The 24,170-nt window shown below is 41.3% G+C and overlaps 1 protein-coding gene and 1 long non-coding RNA gene across 2 annotated transcripts in view; one reads left to right on the top strand and one right to left on the bottom strand.

The window, feature by feature from the left end:
* cdh11 (cadherin 11, type 2, OB-cadherin (osteoblast)) overlaps nt 1-24,170 on the top strand; it is an 83,706-nt gene that overhangs the window by 43,643 nt on the left and 15,893 nt on the right. Inside the window, exons 3-7 of the mRNA XM_089011512.1 lie at nt 11,956-12,246; nt 12,720-12,859; nt 14,325-14,619; nt 18,633-18,752; nt 21,089-21,256. Coding sequence (XP_088867638.1) covers nt 12,123-12,246; nt 12,720-12,859; nt 14,325-14,619; nt 18,633-18,752; nt 21,089-21,256 — 847 coding nt within the window. The 5' untranslated portion in view covers nt 11,956-12,122. The remainder of the gene's footprint in view (nt 1-11,955; nt 12,247-12,719; nt 12,860-14,324; nt 14,620-18,632; nt 18,753-21,088; nt 21,257-24,170) is intronic.
* On the bottom strand, nt 367-22,214 carry LOC148889288 (uncharacterized). Its single transcript, XR_016116841.1, has 4 exons — nt 21,964-22,214; nt 19,867-19,968; nt 6,208-6,266; nt 367-1,768 (listed from the first exon to the last, which is right to left on the bottom strand). It is a non-coding gene; the product is annotated as an uncharacterized LOC148889288 (long non-coding RNA).

The following is a 24,170-nucleotide window of genomic DNA, read 5'->3' as shown; positions in this document are numbered from 1 at the left end:
TTCCATGCAGAATTGCGGTTTCCTCTTTTAGATCTCACTCGTGTTTAATATCTTCACTCTGCAGTTCGTCGTGTGCACGATTGGCCGAACCGGATGATAAATTCTCTCGCTCACTTACTTCCGTTTCTGTCAATTCTTTCTTTCCTCCCCCGCCTGTCTTCAACGTGGGGCATAAATAAAATTGATGCATGCAATAGCTGCCCAATTGGGCCACTGTATTGAAACAGATCAGACAAATATTGGGATAAATTTAAATTAGACGTCTGGAATCCGGATAAGAACAAAGATAACGCCCTCTTGTGGTGCGGAAGACCACTGAACTTGTCTCGGCATTGTTTCATGCGCCGAGTCAGCATTCCTTCTGCTGTTTTATCATAGGCGCAAAAACGCACAAGTTGAAAATTGGATTTTCCCCCATGTCTAGCCTTTTTTTGGCCGTCTATTGGTTTCTTTCTGCGGCTGGTTGTCCCCCAAAAGAATCCCAAGCATTTTTTTCGTTTGACTCAAATTGTTTCCAGACGTTTTTTTCCCTTCTTTAGGAAAAACACACACACGCACGCACACACACACACACACACACACACACACACACACACACACACACACACACACACACACACACACACACACACACACACACACACACACACACACACACACACACACACACACACACACACACACACACACACACACACACACACACACACACACACGTCCTGACGAGACACATAGACCTAAACTTGATTTCTTCACAGCACAATTGTGTTAATGTGGTCTGTCTGAACTGTAGGGTCTGCTCCATTTCGAATTAAAGGAAGCCAAGGGACCAGCAGTAGTAGCCAAGACCTCCTCAGAGTCATCTGATAGTAACTACAAAGAATTTTTGTAGAAAAGTAAAAGTCCTCACATTTTTTTTTTTTTTTTTGTGGAGGCTCATACCAGATTTTGGTTCAGTTCCTTGGCGCATTACATTGATTTTGACTTCCTTTTAAACCATAATATGAGTTGAAAACTCCAACGGCATCTCAGAATCTTAATTTTAAAAGCTGATTGACACTTTAACTGTAATTACCCCATCAAGAATCAAGAATAAATATGAGGCTGGAAAAAAAATCTGCTGAATATGACTATTAGTATTCACTTTGCGGCGTGTGCTTTAATATAGTGCAGCAGTCAATTATTGTGTCATTTCAATATGAGGCAGTAATTGCCATTGCAGACACTACTGAGCTGTGACAGAGAAAAGGAACGAAAGAACAAAAGTCAGATGAATGGAGAAATATGTTGCGGAGGTGAAGGAATGAGGAGTATTAATTAAGATGCCAGTTAATTGAGGGTGCCCTCCGAGTTTCTATTTGAGTCAATAACGACCGCAGCTGTGACATTAGCGTCAACGAACGCCCTCTTTTTTTTTGTCACTTCTTAAATTGAACATCTGAGATTAGTGCACTGTAATTAAAAGGGCTAAATGGTGGAGAAAGTCGTTAAAGTGCGGCAAAAGCTTCGGTCAACGGTCTAATCGGAGGCAGCTTTGTTTTGCCTACGGCTTTGACGAATCTCATTTAGGGCGGCCGTTGAAGACTTTTGGATTCCACCAAGACCACAAATCGGGTGGAGGAAAAGCTTGGGAACCATGTTAACATTTTTGTCATGGAGTAATTGGAAGAGAACTTTCATTGTTTTAAATAATTTCAAAATAATTGAAAACATGAGGCCTCTCTCGCTCTCTCCCTCTCATACAGTTGAATCACGATCATGCTGCTCCCTGAAAACAAAAACAAACATGGTTTTCAAATGACTCCAATTAATTGTTCTCAGACTGAAAAATAATGTCCCACAAACTGCAAGTCATTGCTGCATAATAAGCAAGAATAACACAAGCACCAGAACAACAACGGTTTTCCAAACAAAACAGAAAAAGAAAATAGATTTTGTCTGAAGTAAAAAGAAATCAGATGACTTACTTATCACTGATGATAAATTATATGTGTTGGAAGCACTGATATGACCTGTGTCTGTCAATGTTAGAATTGTTAGCATGTCATTGGTGTTTTGAATTGTGTTTTAGCATTAAGCTTACATGTGAATCTTAACTCATTCACTGACAAACGACCAAAAATGAGTTCACTGCAGTGCCAGGGTTTTTGTCATTGTCACTCGAATTCCAGGAACCACAGAATATTGAGCTTTAGGACTACATTAACATTCAATGCAGCGCAAGAAACCTTAGACTTTCTTCTTTCATCAGAAAAAAAAGAGTTCATTCCTCAATTATATGAGTCTGGAGTTATATGAGCTTAAAATGAGGGTGGCTGTCCAAAATACAATGCAATACATCCATACATATTGGTTTATACAGTGGTACCTCGGTTCTCGACCATAATTCGTTCTGGGACCCTGTTCAAAAAGCGATTTTTTCGAACACTGAAACCACCTCTTTGCTCCTGTCACCTGCGAGTTGACAGCGGAGGGGGGGGGGGCGCTGCCTCTCCCGGCCATTCTCCACCCGCTGTCATTCTCTAATCACGGACACGGGGCATTCATACGGTTCGCGATCACCTCGCCAATGCCGGATTGTTGCCTCAACTCGCCACCGTACCTGGACTCTTCCTTCGATGCGCGAGTGTATCCGGTCCGAGGTATTTTCCCCGCGTCCCGTAAATTTAAATCATCTTCCGGGATTGCGTAATTTTGCACCCTCGTGTGCCATTTACTTTTTGGCGTAGTAAGCGGATCGGATCACCCTCTGCCTTCTTACTCGCTGTGTTTTCTTTTCTTTGTGAATAAACATCCTGCTTGGGTAGTACGTGTCTGCTTTGGGATCCCAAACATTCCACTACGTTCCGACGAGTCAGCTGCCGTCACTCTCGCTCGGAACGTGACAGCTACGGATGACTCGGCTACAGGATGTTCTTTTCTCTTAAAATATCTATCCAATGACACTTGCTCTCACGCCCACAGTCACATCACTAGATTTCACAGCCTCCTTATTTTTTAATATCGTACTGATCGTAGATTTCGCCATGCTGTATTCCCTCGCCATATCAGACACTCGCACACCTCCTTCATATTTTGCGATTATTACTTTCTTAAATGCAATAGTTGTACGCATTACTTTTCTTTTGTCACTTTAAGCAGCACTTACTTTCTTTGGAGGCATGATTAGGGGCTAAAACTCTTCGTACACCTATATTAAACGCTAGAGCAAAACGCTGCACGTCCGCTAGCGACAAAAGTTGGTCACGGAGAGAGCGATACACCCGTGCGCCGCTCAGCTCCCCACCCTCGCGTACGCACTCACGCGTCGTATTGGCGTTCGAACACCGATTTATGTTCGAACGCCGAAGCAAGAATATCTCGAATATTTCGTTCGAACACCGATTTGTTCGAACGGTGAGGCGTTCGAGAACCGAGGTACCACTGTATAGCGCTTTATCAACAGCGGAAGCTGGAATAAACATGTAAAAAAGAGAATGCTGCCCCCTTGTGGAAATGAAAAAAACATTGCCAGAGGCTACGGCCAGCGCTTTATCGGCACCCAAACAAGAAAAAGCTAAATCATATTTTAAACTGCTGAATAAATTTGTGAATGGCAATTAGTTAACCTTTATTTTTCAAGATGCAGTGATGCCATCAAAATACAATTTCAGAAGGTGCGACGGCACTGTCAACAGACAGACTGACTAAGGCAAACTAAGAGCATGACTAAATGGCAACCGAAAAGAGAGAAAGATGATAATAATAATAATAATAATAATAATAATATATTTCATTTATAAGCGCCTTTCAAGACTCACAAGGACACTTTACAGTCACAGGATTTTTTTTTTTTTACGGGTGAGGAGATGAGCGACGGCGAGTACAAGAGTGGCTCGATGATGCGTGGGCAATGTCCATCACAACTGGCCATTCAAAGTCAGTAGTTGTGTGATCACATGACATTTGCAGGAATCACGCAAATGTCATAAAATGGTTGTGATATGTGAGCATGCGTGCGGTGGATGCTCATGGGGGTTAATTCGGATTCACGAATGCCTCAATACTAATCAGCCAGACACAAACACACACACATGCACACGCACACACACAAACACAGAAACGGAATTGGGTGCCCAATTGAAAAGCAATTAGGCCTTGTGCACTAAAACGGACACTAAATTTCAAGCTTTTACCAGACTTCCATGCAAATTATTTACCCTGGACGCACTTCAAAAACTCGCAAGCGTCCGTGCATGTGCGTGTAAAGAAAAGGCAAAAGATGCAACGAGATTACAAGAACGCGGAAAATGATCAGAATATGCGACACAATATGAAACAACCGTGATAGACGTGGGGAAAAAACAATACATTTAAATACTGGAATGAGATTAATTGACCATGTGGTATCCAAATATTTGACGATAACAAAATGTTCAATACTATACATATTGACATGTACAGCTATACTGTGGGAAATTATTAAATAATAGAAAAAAATAGCTTGACTGAATGAGACGGTGGGACATGATCAAATGACAAAAAAAAATTCTGACGATGGGAGCATGACAATATGATAAGACGAGAAGTATAAAGTCAAAGTGAAGATGAGTATAACATGATGGAGGGAAAGTATATTGCACAAAAAGGTCAGAATGTTTTTTTTTTCTTTTTTGCATTGTAGTCCTCATAGACCAGTTCAGGAGATTTGTTTTGGAGAGTAATCCAACCACCTCCCCACCCATTCGGGTATCAGAAAATCTCATTATAAACCTCACATGACCTTTTTTGGTTTTGTTTTGTTTGTATTTCATCCCTGGGATAAACACAGTCGGAAACAGAGCTCACATCTGGAGAGGAGCTCTCTGAGGTTGGAGTTCTAGTTTGTACGTGGATCAGGAAAAGGTGTTGAGAAAGATTTGCATTTCTGTGGTCTTTTGGAGAAATGCACCATTTTCAACATGCCGAGAGATTTGGTGCACCGTGCCTCTGTGGTAAAAATCTTAACGAAGGAGGGAACTCTTGTTATTCACCGAATTTGAAGCAGATGGTCACCTGTGGGCCACGGGTTCGGAATCCCTTCACTGGACCACAGGATTTAATTATGCCACCAAGGAGCCAAATATTACAAAGAATAGTACAGTGGGCCCTTGAAATACACGTCACTTGTTTATTTATTTATTTATTTTTTATTTTATTTTTTTTTAGAAAGAAGCCATTGTTTGTGCTTAGACTTTGAGATCTGCATGTTGTATGATGGCCACTGAGTCAATTCAGCTTCCTCTACTACAAGATCTTTGGAAGAGTGAACAAACTTAAAAAAAAATGAAAAAGGAGGTTTCAATTTGTTTCTTTCTCACTCCCTATACCTTACTGTACTGTCTAACTAAACATAAAACAAAGACAATTGCACATTGTGTAAACATCCAGCTTGCTTTAGACATTTGTGTTTAGCTTAATGCTGACAAATGCACAACTCTATAGACTGGCCAAGGAAACTAGCATAATCCTCTAACATTTTTAAACAGTGACTATTTGAACACAAATGGTGCTTCAAAACATATAGACAGACAATACAACAATATACTCAGTCATATTATCTTTATCCTCTTCTAAGAAGAGCTGTTAGCGCGACTAATTCGAGCTGAAGGCTATCTGTATGTATCCCATTATAATGTTTGTACTTTTATAAAGTACAATACAATCAGGTGTTTTTGCTACTGACAAAAAAATGAAAATGTGTGTTATTTTACTGTTATTACTGTTATTACTGTTACTGTTATTTAAATTCAAGCAAGAAAAGTTTATTCTGAAGCAAATTTAAATGTTTGTTAAACCGGCTTGCACACCTGGGTTGCACCACACTTTTGGCAATCCCCTACACTTGACCCCAAAATGTAATCACCCCACTTAAACAGTGGCTTGTGAATTTCCAGCTTTGTTCGGACACATGTGGCATCGGTTAGCGAGGTCGCAACCCCGCCGCTACACCCTCTTGAAACCCCCCTCAAATATTCCCAAAGCAGCATGCGGTCTAATGTTAGCCAATAAATCACAAAATCTCGGCCAACTCGTGACTCCCGCCACCCGAGGGACACATGAATACGCATGTATAAATATACACTGACACACACACATGCACTGTCTATTGTTCTAATGCGACTCTTGAGTCATGTGCAGAGACAGGAAGTAGGCGGATGAAAAAAATAGAAAAAAGGGCTTACTCACCCGAGGGAGTCGTTATCTCGTTTGCTGCACAGCGAGCTCTTTTGCACCTCTGGCCAAGTCTGAGGAGGAAATAAATACATCAAAATGAGAAATTAAACTCTCATCCCGACGCAACAATTCGGAAGCGTCTCAAAGATTTGTTTGATGGCATGTGCTGTCATGTTCGGAACCATATTCCACACCAATTAATAATATATATTTGTGATATCAAGTTTTCCATCTCTCTGGTATAAAAGCTCTAATTTGGTACAATGTGGACAAGTTGACCATTGAATAACTCTTAGAATATGACCCCAAAATGGAAACCATAAACCAAAATGTCAGGTCCCGATGCTTTTTCGGACATGGTTTTGTGAAGATTTTTTATTTTTTTAATTTTTTTTTAGAAGTCCCATAAATTCCATGCCTGCTAAACTGCTAAACTGGAATACATTTTCACATTGTTTTGAGAGAACAAGGTTGGCTTCTAGAGACTTCATCATATATTTTGTGTCTTCACCTTATAGACATGTCTAGTGAATTTTGTGATTGTTTAAATAGAAAAATATTGTCTTTTAAAGACCGATGGAAATTAGATCAAATGGCTAAGTGTGTATTTACTGGAAATGACCACTGAAATTGAACAAATTATTCCGTGTTTTTTTTTGGGGGGATCTACTCATAATAGACTGGCTGACTGAATTTCATGTTGCTAGGTGAAACTGGATTCTGGGGATGAATTTTCCGAGGTCAACTATCATTTTTTTTTTGTCATCAAACTTTGCTCCCAAGCAAGTGCCCCTAACTCATGCACTGCCACACACGCGAAAATGTGTCCACTCCAGCGCCAGAATTTTTGTCATTGTCAAATTCAAGGACCCTCAAAATATTGAGTGTGAGGACTAAATAAACATTCAATGCAGCGTAAGAAACCTCAGACCCACTTCTTTGATCAGAAAAAAACAAGTTAATTCCTAAATTATATGGGTCTGGAGTTATATGAGCTTGAAATGGGGGTGGCTGCCCAAAATAGAATACAATACATACATATTGATTTATATAGCGCTTTAACAACAGCTGAAACTGGAACAAAGCGTTAACATGGAAAAAGGGAAATGCCGCCTCCTTGTGGAAAAGAAAAAAACATTGCCAGAGGCCAATGCCAGCGCTTTATTGAAACCCTAAAAAAAACCTGAACAAATTTGGGGTTTTCAATTTCCGAATAAATTAGTGAATGGCAGTGAATGAGTTAATGGATTCTCAATATCATGTCTGCCAGCAACTATGGTATCAAGCCAGTCCTTGTCATGATGTGGTTGGCGACCAACGGGTGGCACTGTCGGCCCCGCCGGCACCTGCACAGGTGCTGGTCGTTCCGATCAGTGGCGGACTGCCGCGTTCGGATTGGCGACCAACGGGTAGCACTGTCATCCCTGCCTGCTGCCTCGCAGGTGCTGGTCGTTCCAAATCAGTGACACTCAAAAGGACTCCCGGCACGACCATTCGCTGTTGGGTCATTGCTGTATGCTTTGTATGCAATTGTATGCATTGTATGCTGTACATATGTTTGTTTCACCTTGGCGGACTTTTAATCTTGGTTTTCTTTTGTTACTTTGTATTTCTTCCGTTCAGATGATTTTGATGTTTTACATTGTTCCTGCTGACTTTATCTTAATACAATTTGTCAAACACAACCTCCTGCTCCCTCCTGCCTGCTTTTTGGGATCCACACCCGCCATCACCACCTTGCAAAACGTGACAGTCCTCCCACCATATTAACAAAAATACGACTGCGCAACACTGATGACTTCTGAATGGCAGTTAATGAATTATTAGCAAAAATTTTAATTTCCTAATTTTGTGTTTTCCATCAGTTTGTGGGATTCAAATTTGGTTGCGATCAACGAAAATCTCTAAAATCTGTTAATGTAGGCCCCCCTTCCAAAAAAAAATTGTGAATAATCTGGCTAAAATGGTCAACAAACAAAGCAAAATGGCAGACAGACTGTATGCTTTGCAACTTGGATTATTAAGACTTTTTTTAAGGTCTACCTATAATAGCCATGTGCCAAATTCTACATTGCAAGACGCAAACAGCTTGTTCCAAAATCTGTGACAAGTTGCCCCTGTCATGTTTTACTCCTTGAAGACAAATTAAATCAATAGCGCAATATCAAGTTTCATATTTGGAGACTTGTCCATGTTGTCGGCAGTCCCCGTTTCATAAAATGTCCTGTTCCTCTATCAGAGTGGCACATTGTTTCTGAATAACAGATGAGATTGGTCAAGCGAAATGAGACAATGCTGCTGTTTTATTTTCCCATAAACTGTACTTGTTGAATTAGGTTCATGCTTAATGATCTCTGACACACTGGTGACACTTTGACAGCGATTCTGTGCTGTCATTAAAATAAGTTGGCATGTTTTGGAATTCTAAAACAGTTACTTGGAAAAGTGGAGGAATTTTAACCCCCACCCCCTTAAAGGACAACCGACGCCTCCGGACAAGTTGTGTCCATAATTTTTAAAGTCACTTCAAATGAATTCGACTGAGCGTATTTTACAAAAATTCTACCGCATATGGCTATATTTTATGTTTTAAGACTTGCGCTGAATATTCAAGAAGTCTTGTTTTCGAGTTGATGACAATGCCTGACATGACGTAACGTCTGGAACGCCACTGACCGAGAAAGCGACACACAATGCATTTTGGGTACTTTGTTTGGTCTGAAAACTTTGTGTTGATCCGTGTTGATGGCGAAATTAGAAGAAAAACATAAATAACGCAATGGTGAATCGTTGTGTGTTTCACCAAGACTAATATTTGATGCTAGTTGACACAAATTCCCAGAAGACAAATCAGCCCATTTCCAAAAACTTCTTGTGCATTTTCTGGGACGCTACATTGGAGTCCTGACGGCTCTAATTGATACGGGAGGACTTATTTCATCGATTGCAAACATTTATGCTTTCCTCTTCAGAACTATTTGAATCATATTTATAACTGGATGAAAGCATCTTCTCCGAAACTGAAGCCTGGCGTGGTGTCACGAACAAGGGGCCGGGACCTTCTGAAACTCGGCATCTCCGAGGTCATTTTGAAGTAGTTTTGGGACACTAACGCATTTTTTTCTTGGTGTTTTGCATTTGACTAAATCTATCAGCATGCGTGTTTTGGGTATTTTAGATGCTATAAAACGTTTTTCTGATGTCAGTTAGGAAACAAACAAAAAAAAATGGTGTCCTTTAAGAAATGTACACATTTTCTTAGTTCCCAAAAGGTTTATTTTCTACTCCTTGACTCTTTCAGTGTTTGTTTGTTTTTTCTTGTTTCTTTCAACTTTACTCCAGTGAATAATTACTTTTTCATAATAGCACGAATACTTTATCACTGTGAACTTTTGTCAGTGGGTTGCATATAAACATATGATTCAAAACCAGTAAAATTGGACATTATTTAGCCAGTGAATCCAAATGCATTTGGCCTTCCCCGTCGGTGCACACAAAAGCTTGAAAGTATAGATTAAATTTAGTTGTGAGTTTTTGCCACATTTCATCTAGCTTCCAAGGTCATTCCGCCCAAAAACACACTTCTCCAACAAGACCCATCAATCAAGTGTCAGGCATAATTAGGCACTGGATCGGCTCGGGTGCGATTAATTGTCAGTGCATCCTGCTTGGTTGGTCATGTGACCAAGTGGGGGCCCCAGCGAAATGACCCCAAAATCCCAATGGAAGAAAAGTTTCTCAGGCAGTTATTGAACATCAAGGGCACATATGGATGGAAAAAAACTTGCCCTATTAAAATTGGATTTATAGAAGCATAGCAAACTTTTTTTTAATTATTACATTGTACAACCTTGAAGTGAACATTGTGGAGAATTGTATCACATTCTGCGATGAAAGTCTGACTGTCATGCACTCAGGGACACCAGCTCCCTATTCAAAGCTTTGATGACGAAACAGATTGTCATCAATGAAAGACATGTTAACAATATCCAGAGAATACCCAAATTCCTTCTACCACCATGTTTGAGCCACATCACATTTTCCTTCAATTATGCCACATTACATGACAAAACAAATTCCCCACTTTTCAAACTGTCACCCTCTCTAGTTAGAAGTCATGTGCTCTGCACCCTCACTTTGAAGAGGTACCTGTCAAAGTCATCAAACATTCTATTGTCCCTCTTGGGTGTGGTCCCTTTGTGCCTTGCACAGGCCACAACCCTTGTCAGAACCTCTACTTTCTAAACTTACCTGACAAAATAACACTGGAGTGGTATGGCCAAAGATGCAGTCCATCTTCCAATTTCATCTTTAACTTCACTTAATTCCATTTCCATGACTTTGAATGTGGTTTACAAACGGAACACAAGTTTCAAGATGGCTGCACCTCCACCCATCCATTTTTCAGACCGCAGATCCTCCTTAGGGTCGCGGGTGTGCTGGACCCTATCACAGCCATCTATGGGCACTAGGCGGGAAGGAAAATCATTCGCTCTCACTCTCACACCTAGAGACAATTTAGAGTGTTCAATCAGCCTGCTATGCAAGTTTTTGGAATGTGGAGAAAACTGGAGGACTCTGACAAAAACCCACACGAGCCCAGAGAGAACATCCAAATTTCACACAGGCCGGACCGGTGTTAAACTCACAACCTCTGCACGGTGACACCGGCGTACTAACCACTCAAGCACCGGGCTGCCCATGGCTGCACCTTTTGGCTCCATATTCACTTCCTTGTTGTCACCTGACCAGCAGCCAATCGGATCTTGAACTCTCAAGATCCATCCATTGTCTCTGGATGGAATTACAGGTTGTTCAAGAAAATAGTTCCTCACACTTTTGAGAAATGGCTACCATGGCTAAAATGTGCACTTAACTGTGATGCAATGTTAGTTGTAGCTTCATTTTAATTGAATCAGCATTGCAAATATATTATTGGCATTATCTTTTCCCCACCTTCCCCAAAGAAGTAATCTTCATGAGTTAGAGGGAATTTTATAAATGACTTTTTCTTGTTACATTTCTGCTTGGATTACATAGTATTAAAAGATAATGTCAGAATATATTGTCATGAAAAATATGATTGTCTCTTAATTTAACAGTTTACAGTTTTTGAAGTTATAAAAGCTCATGGAGGATGCGGGGTCATGTTTGTTGTTTGTCAAATGCTCCTTTTTCCTCATTAATATTTAATTTAAATAATTTAATATTGTAGATATCATTGGGATATATTCCACCTCAGGGTAGTTATTTAAAAAAATATAGGGAGCATGTAATTAAAACAGTTTGTAAAAACAAGAAGACAAATGTTCACCTTGAAGCATGAATGCCCTCACCCAAAAACAATTCTGCAGATTATTTGTATATGTATGTTCCTTTCAGTTTGGCCGTTTACTCATTTTGACTGTTATTTAAAATCAAATTATTTCAAATAAAAATAACTGTCACCGGGCTTTCGAGGGTGGAGGGCTGCTGCCTTTGCTCTATATCGCGCTGACATTCACTTTCTTCATCCTGTCATTTTCTTTCGTAATGGTGATTGATGGTCTTTTTAAATAAGAAAACACATAAACAGAAAGTGACATCATACTTTTCAAATGACTAGACTCATCTCTTTCCAACTACTAAAACTAAGCTACTAAATGTACAGATGGCCTAATTAAAGGGGAGTTGCGTAACAAGACTGTTGAACATCAGGCAGAAAGAAAGCTTACTTTTCCTGAGCATCATCAATAATATCAACATTTTCTTTACTTCCAGGCGTGGAAGATATTGGAGGAGGAGTCAAAGAAGATTGCCACACTTGAAATCACCCTCCCAGCATTCCCCTCGCCGAACGGGAAGTCACCTCGGTGGGGGCTGAGCTCCACTGAGAGGAACAAAAAAAGAGAGAAAAAGAGAAAGGAAGATAGAGGTCGGATTTGACAATGATGATGCTGCTGAGGGTGTTGCTGGTGTTTGCGGGACTGTGCGCCCTCTGTAGCCTGGCAACAGCGAGTCAGAGGGGACACAACTCCCCGGGTCACCGCTCCCACAGACACAGACATGCAGGTGGGGATTGTCAGATTTGACTTTATAACCTTTGGATCCACCACGTGACCCAATAAGGCAAGACAAGATATCCACTGTAGTAATCGCTGCATCTCAAAAGGTTTATAATTCCAGAGGTGACTTGAACGAGGCAATTGTGTCGCTGTCAACTTTCCAGATGCAAATGGGTGAAGTTTAAATAGCTAAATGTCACAATTTAAATGATGTTTCTCACTTCAAGAGGGTGGACTGTACTTTTGTAATGTACCAATTGTTTTGTCATTAAAATACAACACTCTACATTAGGCTATGAAGAGCACCACCCACACATACGTTCTCACTCTAATGTCCTAGTGGTATTTCCACTCGCATGCTTTCCCGCATCCCACACACATCTTGGTGCTAATCCCAATTGGGGGGAAAAACCCTCAGAAAAGAAAACCTGCTGTGTTGTTGTGATTACATCGCAGACTCAATGCAATGTTTGTGTACAGGTCACACATCAATGCACAGACACCGGCCCCGGGTGGGCAAGGAGGGTCAGCTGCTGCACAGGTCCAAAAGAGGTTGGGTCTGGAATCAGTTCTTTGTCATAGAGGAGTACACCGGACCAGATCCGGTTCTGGTAGGAAGGGTGAGTTGAGCCACCGACAGCAAGGTGTGAGGATGTGTGAGAGGAAGGGCGGGGGCCTCGGGGGGAGGGGGGGGGCAAAATCCATTGTCATCAGTGATTACTTTGTTTTATAGCCGCGGTAAAAGCCGGGGATTTATGTTGTGGTGATTTACAAGGCAATCATTTCTTCTTCTGGGTATTTGATTTTCCTCAGATGTTTGCATTTTACCATATAGAGTGATTTTAATACTTGAATAAGTGTGGAGTGTTGCTGTTTTTAATCCACAATGGAGGTAATGTCAGAATATTCTCTTTTATAAATTGGATGGTACCAGTTTCACGAAAGAGAAAAAAATGGGTCTGGAAAAAAAAAGTTCATGCAAAGGTGGTCTGAGTGTAAACATCTGTCTGGAATATCTTCAACAAAATTTTTATTGTTCTTATAATCATTCTTATAATAATGTTATGTTTCCTTTTAGATTGACATAATTACAAATGCGCTCCCGACCTAATGTTATTGTTTTGTTATTCTATCAAAGGGTTAATCTGGCCTTATCAGAGAGCCTCTTTTCCTTATCAAGATAAGGGAATTGTGATTGATCGGTGGCACCGCATCCCAACAACAGCAACAACAACAGAATCAATCAAAACGGCAACGAGTGTGAGGACATGTAGCAAGCGTCATATTTTACACTGCGGCGCTTGGAAAAGAAGAACAAGAGCTTAATTGAATCGAGGACATTTGTCACTTGTTAGATGATGGTCACTTAAATTTTTCGCTTATTAGCAATACAGAAAAAAGCGGTTGTCCATCATCTAGAAAAGGCCTTGGGTCCAATAAAACAATTTAAATGTGTATTTAAAAAAATATGTATAAATATAGCGGCCCGGTAGTCGAGTGGTTAGCACACCGGCTTCACAGTGCAGAGGTCGCCGGTTCGCGTCCCGGTCCGGCCTCCCTGTGTGGAGTTTGCATGTTCTCCCCGGACCCGCATGGGTTTTCTCCGGATCCTCCGGTTTCCTCCCACACTCCAAAAACATGCATGGCAGGCAGATTGACCACACCAAAATTGTCCCTAGGTGTGAGTGTGAGAGTGACTGTTGTATGTCTTTGTGTCCCCTGCGATTGGCTGGCAACCAATTCAGGGTGTCCCCCGCCTCGTGCCCGAAGACAGCTGAGATAGGCTCCAGCAACCCCCGCGACCCTAATGAGGAATAAGCGGTACGGAAAATGAGATGTATAAATATATAAATATATATATATATGTATTGCAAATTTCCCCATTGTGGGACGAATAAAGGTATTCTGATTCTGACCTCCATGTCATGTTAAATAGTTTATTCCATCCATAAAATAATCACCGCTCCTTTTTCAACATGATCATGATTGATATCGAACGTAATGATTGAAAACTCACCAATGACTTATTATATAACGTCACTTATTCGACTAACTTGAAGTGCGTCGCTTTCTGCCACTGCACAGCTCCACTCCGACGTGGATTCCGGCAACGGCAATATCAAGTACATCCTGTCGGGCGAAGGCGCGGGAACCATCTTCGTCATTGACGACAAGACGGGGAACATCCACGCCACCAAAACGCTGGACCGCGAGGAGCAGGCTCAGTATACGCTGACGGCGCAAGCGGTGGCCCGAGACACCAACAAACCTCTGGAGCCACCCTCTCAGTTCATCGTCAAGGTGCAGGACATCAATGACAATCCGCCAGAGTTCCTGCATGGGCCCTACTATGCCAGAGTGCCCGAGATGTCCAACGTTGGTGAGTAAAGAGTGACACAGCCACATGTTGGCTGATTGACTTTCAATATTATCCGTCGTAGCAGCCCAAGTTCACAATGAATTATGGTTCTGACTTTGAAAGATTGGAAGTAGCTGTGATTGTGAAGATTAGTATTTTTACAGTTGAAATTGTGCTCATAACAGTACAGCAATGCTCATAACAGTACACCAATGATATAGGCAGCCGTTGAAGATTCATCGATCAGCAAATTAATCAATTAATTGATTTTAACTTATTCACTGCCAGACGATGTGCAAAAATGTGTCACTCCAGGGTTGTTGTCATTTTCACTCGAATTGCAGCACCCACAGAAAATTGAGTTTTAAGACTACATAAAAATTCATTCAGCATTAGAAACCTTTGACCAGGGGTGTCAAACTCTCGTCCTCGAGGGCCGCCGTCTAACATGTTTTCCAAGTCTCCCAATTGCAACACACTTGATTCAAGGGAACGGGCTCATGTCAGACTTCCGCAGAGCTTGCTGATGATCTGATCATTAGAATCAGGTGTGTCCATTGAGCCTGTTTCTTGGAATCAGGTGCGTTGCAACAGGGAGACTTGGAAAACATGTAGGACGGTGGCCCTCGAGGACCGGATTTTGACACCCCTACCTTAGACTCTCTTTTTTCATCAGAAAAAAATAGTTAATTCCAATGTTATATGGGTCTTGGGGTATCTGAGCTTGAAATGAGGGCAGCTATACAAAATACAATGCAATACATACATATCGGTTTATATAGCACTTTAACAACAGCTGAAGCTGGAACAAACCGCTAACATGGACAAAAGGCGAAGATTGCCCCCTCGTGGGAGGGCTAAAACATTGCCAAAGGTCTGACAGGCGCTCTATCGGCACAACCGCAAGAAAAAAATAAACCCGAACAAATTCGGGAATAGCGCCCAATGTCACAATTTTCAATTCCCGAATAAATTAAGGAATGGCAGCGAATGAGTTAATCTAAATAAGCCATTCTTGAACATCTGCAGTGACCAAACTAGTGTATCAGTTTCAGAGATGCTTTGTGAGTAGACCATTAACCAGTCTTGTGGTGTTGCTTCATTTTGTTGATCTCTAATATAAAACACTGAATAATTGAGGTTCTTTTAATGTTAATGCTGTTATGAATGTAAAACAACCTTATGTATTCCGTTCATCTGGTACTTTTGGGTTTCATTTTATTTACTTATTTTTTGTAAGATTTTGTCCTGACCTTTCAGATAGAATCAAAGACTTCCTCAGTCAAATCAACCAAGTCAAAAAGTCATTGTCCTAAAGTGAGCGAGTGACTGGCACGTGTTAATAAAGTCCTTGCCAGAGCTCATCATTGTCATTCTTCAGATTGATTGATTGATTGTCACCCGAGCACAGGAAACGTCAGCTACACGACCGCACCATTAGCCTGTACATTAAAAGGAATCAAACTCCCGACAAGCTCCTGCGGCTCTCCTGACTAAGAGCTTCCGATATTGATAGACTCCTCGACCCCGATTGGTTGTGGTCGTGGGGACTTTTAACGGCGTTGGATTTGTGGGCAGCCATTCCAAAGAAAGATGCTTGGAGAGGGCATTTGAGAGATTGCATTTCAAGATCGTCCGACCATGTGAAACTTGAACACTCGAGTTCAGGCATGAGCAGGAGGTTAGGGCATTTTAAAGACAAGGTTGCTGTTGAACCCTTTGATGTAATATGTTCATTGTAGTAATCACCATCCCTGAAAGGGTTTAAAGTAGGGTTTCAATAGTGTTTTGGCATTTCAAGACACAGTTGGGTTCGCATTAGGTTTTAAAGCAACTCTTCGGGTTGAAAGCCAATCTTTTGTACCGGGTTTTTGAATGAAGGTTTCAGTTGGAGGTTCATATGATAGTGAGGATTTAAAATTTGGGTTCAATGTAGGGTTTTGAACCAGATTTAGAATCGGAGTTTAAGGAGTCAAGGTACCCTACGGTTGTGAGTAAGGGGAAGGTAGACAAAAAAGTCACACTTCAAAAAGGGGTTTCAAAATACGGTTTGGGTTTTAAATTAGGGTTTCAAGATAAGGTTAGGGTTTCGACTGGATATTTCAAAATACAGTACAGATTCAAACATGGGTTTGTGTTTTAAATAAAGATTTGAAAGTCGATTTTTAGGGCAGGGTTAGGTTTCCCAAGGCCAGCTTGGAGTCAGTGCCAGTGTTCATTCAGGGTCTTTGTGTGGGAATTCAAGATTGTGTTAGGTCTTTCAATTCAGGTTACAAAACAATGTTTTAAGACAGGGTTTCCTTTCAAACCAAACTTAGGGAATGACATTAGTGTTTCAAAAGTCTAATTTAAAAAAATGGGGTTAGAATTTTAAACATCGGGTGAGCAGTTCAATCTGTGGTTTGCTTTCAAACTAAGGTTCAGATTTTAAACATCAGGCTTAAAACCAGAGTTATTGTTTCAAAATAGGGTTTCGCATTAAAGGACAACCGATGTCACTTTTTTGTTTTTTCTAACTGACATCAGAAAAACGTTTTATAGCATCTAAAATACTCAAAACAGGCAGCATGATATTTTTAGTCAAATGCAAAACACCAATAAAAATGTCTTAAAGTGTCGAAAAAGTACTTCAATTTGAAACGGGAAGTAGTCAGTTTCAGAAGGTCCCGCCCCCATGTTCGTGGTGTCACGGCAAGACGTCTTGCCTTGCTCGAGAACCAAAACAATGGCTTCAGATTCGGAGAATATGCTTTCTTGTTACTCATCCAGTTATGAATATGATTCAAATAGTTCTGAAGACGAAAGCATACATGTTTGCAAGTGATTAAATAATTTATTCTGTGTCATTTTGAGGCATCAGGGGTGGGAAATGTCGCACCCAAAAAAGCAGAACATGGAGACAAAGCCGTCTAAAGAATTAATCAGCCCGTTTCCACAGGCTGATTAATTCCTTACGTAGAGCTTTGTTGCTCTCTTCTGCCTCTTTGTGGTCCTACACGACATTTTCAGTCCAAAGTACAGCAAAATGCATTGACGTGATGGAAGGACTGCTACAATGTGTCCTTTTTTCGGTCAGGGGTGTTCCTTCAGTGACGTAACGTACAGACTCGTCACCAACTCAAAAACAAGACTTCCGGAATATTCAGCGAGAGTTTTAAAACGCAAAATATAGCTATATGCGTGGAATCTTTGTAAAATACGCTCAGTATAAGTCATTTGAAGACATTTTACAAATTATGGACACAACTTGTCCGGAGACGTCGGTTGTCCTTTAAGGTTTGGGCTTTAATTCTGGGGTTCAAAGTCAGGCCGGTTTCAAGCCAGTTGAATAGTTTCAAGCCACGATATGTCACAGTTTGCAAGGTGGTGATGGTGGTTGTGGATGCCCAAAAAAGCAGGCAGGAGGGAGCAGCAGGATGTATTTGACAAATTGTATTAAAATAAAGTCAGCAGGAACAACATCTAAAACATCATTGTACTGTGTTTGCTGCACCCTGTCAGGTTTGTTTCACCTTGGCAGATTTTTACTCATGGTTTTCTTTGACACTTGTACTTTTCTGTTCAGATGACTTTGATGTTTTAAATTTTGTTCCTGCTCACTTTATTTTAATACAATTTGTCAAATACAACCTGCTGCTCCCTCCTGCCTGCTTTTTTGGGAGCCACAATCACCATCACCACCTTGCAAACCGTGACAGGGTAAGGCTTTCAACGTAAATGTATAGCTTCACACAGGCTTTCAAGTTTGGGTTAAGGTTTCAAATTAGGATTTCAATATACAGCTTCAAGTCCCCATTATGTCCTCTCTGCTTGTAATCCAAATGCTTTTATTTTGTTGGACTCAACACCGCGGATGGGCCGCGTAGCAGCAAGATACTAACGGCAGCATGCAGACTGACAAATGCAGCCGAGTGGTTTCCTTGCCTCGCGTCGATGGACGTGCTCGCCATGCAAAGATGCCCATGCGGTGCTTTTTTTTCCCCCTTTCTTTCTTTTTTTGGGTGAATGAAGTCTCCCATGTTTGTTTTTGTCAGGCACATCGGTGATGCAAGTAACGGCTACCGATGCAGATGATCCCACGTATGGAAACAGCGCCCGGTTGGTGTACAGCATCTTGCAAGGACAACCGTACTTCTCAGTGGAGCCTCAGACAGGTGACGAACCAGCATGACATACTGTGCATATACACTCACAGCCAGACGTGCAACCAACCACCATAATATTTGGCATACTTGCAAAAAAAATGTCCATGCCCTGCTCAACCCACAGCAGATTGTGGAAGCCTTGATAATTAGTGTCACAATCTTTCAGGGATATGCTTTCAATTGGAAACGACTCAATGGAATTCCCTCAGAGGATTTTTGCCAGAATCCAAACCTTAGAAATCACACAAAATGCTTCGCACCAACATGCTCAACTTCCTATTTGGTTTTGAGTATGAGACCTTTGAGGTCTGATATGTTCATTGATATCCTACAGGGTCGTCATTTTAATTGGAAACTGCATCCCACTGCTGCCCTATAAAAATCTAACGCAGGTTTTCATCCAAAAATGAATAAATAAAATGGATATTACATGAAAAGTCAGTGGCGCGTGGACTGTAGCGGTCAAAAAAGAGCAGTGTATTCAGTTCGGCGGTTACCAAGTCCTGGCCTTACATTTGGACAGCAAGAGGTGATAACAGAGGGTGATGTGTGTGCGGGAGTGGGGGTCACACAGAGTAGAGATGACACTGCTTCACACACAGAAGCATTGAGGCGGTGTGAGTGGAGGGGGGATTTTTGATGGTGGATTTGTGCAGAGTAAATCTGTGCTAATCAGAGCGGTGTCGGCCATTTGACTGGCGCGCATTCAAAGCTCACATTTCTAATTGGTTTGGAGATTATCAGCTTTGCGGGCTCTCTCTCTCTCTCTCTCTCTCTCTCTCTCTCTCTCTCTCTCTCTCTCTCTCTCTCTCTCTCTCTCTCTCTCTCTCTCTCTCTCTCTCTCTCTCTCTCTCTCTCTCTCTCTCTCTCTCTCTCTCTCTCTCTCTCTCTCTCTCTCTCTCTCTCTCTCTCTCTCTCTCTCTCTCTCTCACACACACAAACACACAAAATAATTCACACGTAGCAGGCCCACCGTGACCATACATTTCCAAACACACAACCAGATTATCATTTGAAATGGTGAAAAATAATAAATCCGTATATTTAGCTTGTATGATTCCAAAGTCAAAAGAACGACACATCACAACCGGATCCATCGGCTGCGGCTCGGTTGCTTACTCACCAGTAGGAACGAGCCATCATCTGGATTGGCAGTCGGCGCAAATAGTCCAGATTTTTCTCCTGCATACTGCAGACGCATGATCCTCCAACTTTATTTTTCGTCCTGTGACAATAGCAAGGAATAATATGGAATTATTAGTGCTTCGCTTTTCACAGAAAATCATCAAACTTGAGCACCACGCTCCTCTTTAGCGTGGTCCATATGCCCAGTGCAAATGGGGTAAAATTGTTAGCAATCGAATGAAACTTACTCGAAAAAGTAATTCTACTTTAGCTGCTACAAATCGTTGAAATTTGTCAACTCATCCATGGTGGATCCACAAAAACTTTGCCATCTGTCTCATCCACAATTCCGCAAATTTGGCGGCAAATGTAATCATTCTCTCGTGGAGGTCTGTTCAAATACAACAGAAACTGAGGTACTAAAGGCTTGCCTTTTATTTTGCTGCCGCGCTCTGTGCACGCCATGAAGAAAATGTATTACTTTGGCAATTTAGCACAGAGCAGCTGTCTCGTACCTGGTTTAAATTGGAATGGAAAAAAAAATCCCAAAGAGAAGTCTCTCTGGATAATGACTGGAGCAGAGTTAATTGAGCTTCCTTTTTTATGGTGAATAATCAAATTTGTCAGCCATGTCCCGCCCACAAACCACCATGAAAAGTCAAAACGCTTGGCGATTGAGTGTGGTCCATCTGTCCACTACACCTGCTTAAAATCTAGTAGCAATGGGATCATTTCCCTGAGTCTGCCTCGGTTCGGTAAACTTTGCTGTTGCTGTCCGCCCACACGACCAAACGCCAGTCAATGGCTTGTCAATTTATCGCTTGGCAATACGATCGGTCAAGAGGATCCATCATTTGTCACTTTTGATTCAAATTTGATCGTGATTGTTTTTCGAGAAGTCTGTTCAGGTTTTGCAGGAGCAGATATGTTTCTGTGTTTTTTAATGAGAGTCATCAAAATGTGTCATTTAGTTTCACCCACAAACCGAGATGACAATTCTGATTCTGATTCAGAAAACGTGAAACGTGAAAGAACTGGCCAATTAACAATTGTCCATCTGTTACTCGACATCCCCTTCTCATTTTGGGCTACATTTTTGTCATAAGACATGACTACCAATTCCCGCAGCACTGTATGAATTTGACCATGATGACATCATCACAGTTGTAATTGTGAAATTGGACATTCAAAGCACAGTTTATCTATCTTCACACCTGCAGGCATCATCCGCACGGCGCTGCCCAACATGGACCGCGAGGCCAGGCAGGAGTATGACGTGGTGATCCAGGCCAAAGACATGGGCGGCCATATGGGCGGTCTGTCGGGGACCACCGACGTCAAAATCACCCTCACCGACGTCAACGACAATCCGCCCAAGTTCCCGCAGAGTGAGTTCCATGGTCATTTATGGATGCTAGTTATACTGGTGTGTGAGTTTGCGTGTGTGTAGGTCTGTGAACCTCAGTCCGTGCTTGGGATTTTTCTTTTAAAAAGCCCATTTCAATTCAAAAAGTAAAACACCATGATGTATTTCTATTGTTTTATATTCATATTATGAAGAATGCCAAAAACGATGGAGGTCGACTGTGTTGACATCTTTGAGTAAATTTAAGGATCCATTGTGAAGACGCGTGGAACCAAATTAGCATCCATCGCCTAAAGTGCAACATGACGAACAGCCGTTAAAAGGCGCAACAACAGTTAGTTCACACTTAGATCACGACTCTGAGCATTTGTAAAGGACGAGCAGAAGGAGCACCTGTGAAGAGAATGTTCCATATGGCGCCAATGAGGATGCTGATTACATATTTAGCACTTTGAAAGAGGCAGCGGAGCTAAAAGATTCAAACCTCCCTTCCAAATAAAAAAAAAATCATTTCTGTGTTTGTTTTGCATTATTATTATTATTATTATTATTATTATTATTATTATTATTGTTAAAAATACCATCCGCTTTCCAGTTTCGTGACTTCCTGTCACTGTCATCATCCCCTTTTGAGCCAAAAGGATGGAACAAGTATCGTGATGTGACGGCGATACAATTCACTTATACCGGCGATAACAAAAGGACAAGAATGAAGCTCTGAAAAGGCACCTTTTTTTAAAGACTTGATCTGTCACATCGCTGTTGGCACCCATCAATTACCCGACACACTCCTTTTGTGAGATTACTGATCCGCCACCGGAGCAGCCTAGCTCGCCACCCTGGAAAATGAAAAGAAAAACGGTTGCAATCCAGGCATACAAAAGACATTCTGACTTGAAAAGATGATTTCTGTGCCAGGGAAATAGTGGAGAAGTTAGCACCTGATCATGCTAATAATATCACTCGGTGAAACGTATGAGTGTTTATCTCACGTATGAATAGAACGCAATGTGCACAAAGGGGAAGGAAATGGATGTTTTGCCAAGGGAGGTAAACGTGAGCGAAATAGGGCGAAGGAGGGGGGAGAGAGGAGAGGTAAAGACACACTGCGAGATGGGGAAGTGGAATGAGGGCGGCTGAGAGGCAATAAGAATAAGAATAAGAATAAGAATAAGAATAAGAATGAGCAAGCATTGGCCTCGCAGAGGTTGGAACTGTAGCTCATTCGCATGAGACAAAAAGCAGGTTGCACATATTATTTTCTTCTGCTTTCCTCAAAAATAAACACATGATAAGTTCAATGCATTCCAATCATGCAGAGCTGAAAATCAACCGTCTCGGTACATGCCAACACAACTAAGTTACCCATTTATCCAATTTCCCATCTAGTACATTTCCATGCAACTAGCTTGCACCTCATTTTCTATCCGTCCAACATATGCCTATCTGTAAAACAGGCAACTGAGCAAATCAACCCTCCACCTACCTATTGTATCCTCCACCAATCTACTATCTATCATCTTACAATCTACTAGTGGTGGGCCATGGATTTCATCGCTATGCCTTCAGTAGTGCTCCGCCGGAATCAATCCAGACTGAAAAAGTGTGGTGTGATTTACTACTGTGATTTACTTAAGTCCATAAGAGTGTACCATTAGCCATTAAATAACTGACCGAGCTTTGTTAATGATGCCCATTTATTCTTGAAAAGTCCATCTTGAAAATGTCTTGTACAGTAAACCGACCAACCAAATCTACTTATTCTCCTCCCTCAGCCATTGTGGGCTGACAAAACTGTTATTAAATATACACAATATATATGCCTATTCAGATCACGACCGATACAGTGTGCTAGCTCTGGCCAGTATGCTCTTGTCCCTAGCAGCTTGTTCATGAACAATGATTGGCTGCTTGGTTTGGGCAACAGTTTGACCGATACATTTGATGCGGCAGGGCCTGCAGAACTGATTGTGAAGACATCCAGGTAGATTTGACCCTGGTAAGAAACAATGACTAAAATGTTATTGGTTAAATGCTAAAATACGAAAACACACGTCTGGAAGCGGCGTAACAGGGTCAAAGTAATGAAAGGAAGCTAAGAGACAATTTTGAATTATTTAATAAGAATGCATGGACAAAATATAATTAACTCATTCACTGCCATTCACATTTTTTTTCAGGAATTGAAAATATGACATCGATCGTCATTCCAGAATTAGTTTGGGTTTTATTTTTTCTTGCTTGCTTGCCTTGCTTGGGTGCCGATAAAGCGCTTGCCAGATCTCTGGCAATGTTTTTCCCTTCAATAAGGGGGTAGGATTTCCCTGTTTTCCATGTTACGGCTTTGTTCGAGCTTCGGCTGTTGTTAAATTGTTATATAAACCAATATATGCCTTTCCAGCAGCTCATGTATTTTGTTTTTCTACTTTCATTCCTTTCATCACTTTGCTGCTGTGAAATGTAAATTTCTCCACTGTGAGACTAATAAAGGCATATCCAATCCAATCCAATCCAATATATGTATTGCATTGTATTTTGGACAGCCACCCCCCATTTCAAGCTCATATAACACACCACCCATATAATTTAGGAATTAACTTTTTTTCTGATAAAGGAAGAGTCTAAGGATTTTTACGCTGTATTGAATGTTTATGTAGTCCTAAAACTCAATATTCTGTTGGTCCTGGAATTCGAGTGTCAATGACATAAACCCTGGCACTGGAATGGACACATCTTTGCACATCTGGCAGTGAATGAGTTAACATCAGTCCATGATTCAAATATTTTTAGGCCAGCAGAAAAGGCTTTTTGGGCCTTGACGGGCCGCCACTGCAATATACTAATCTCTCAATATATCATTTACTCACCTATCATCTATTGCACTACCCATTTAAGATCCAACTAACTACCTGTCTCCCTACCCAACAAAATATTGT

The sequence above is a fragment of the Hippocampus bargibanti genome, linkage group LG13 (genome assembly GCF_051943395.1).
Source record: "Hippocampus bargibanti isolate YZ-2025 linkage group LG13, ASM5194339v1, whole genome shotgun sequence".
NCBI classification, from domain to species: Eukaryota; Metazoa; Chordata; class Actinopteri; order Syngnathiformes; family Syngnathidae; genus Hippocampus; species Hippocampus bargibanti.
This window is presented reverse-complemented; position numbering and strand designations above follow the sequence as displayed.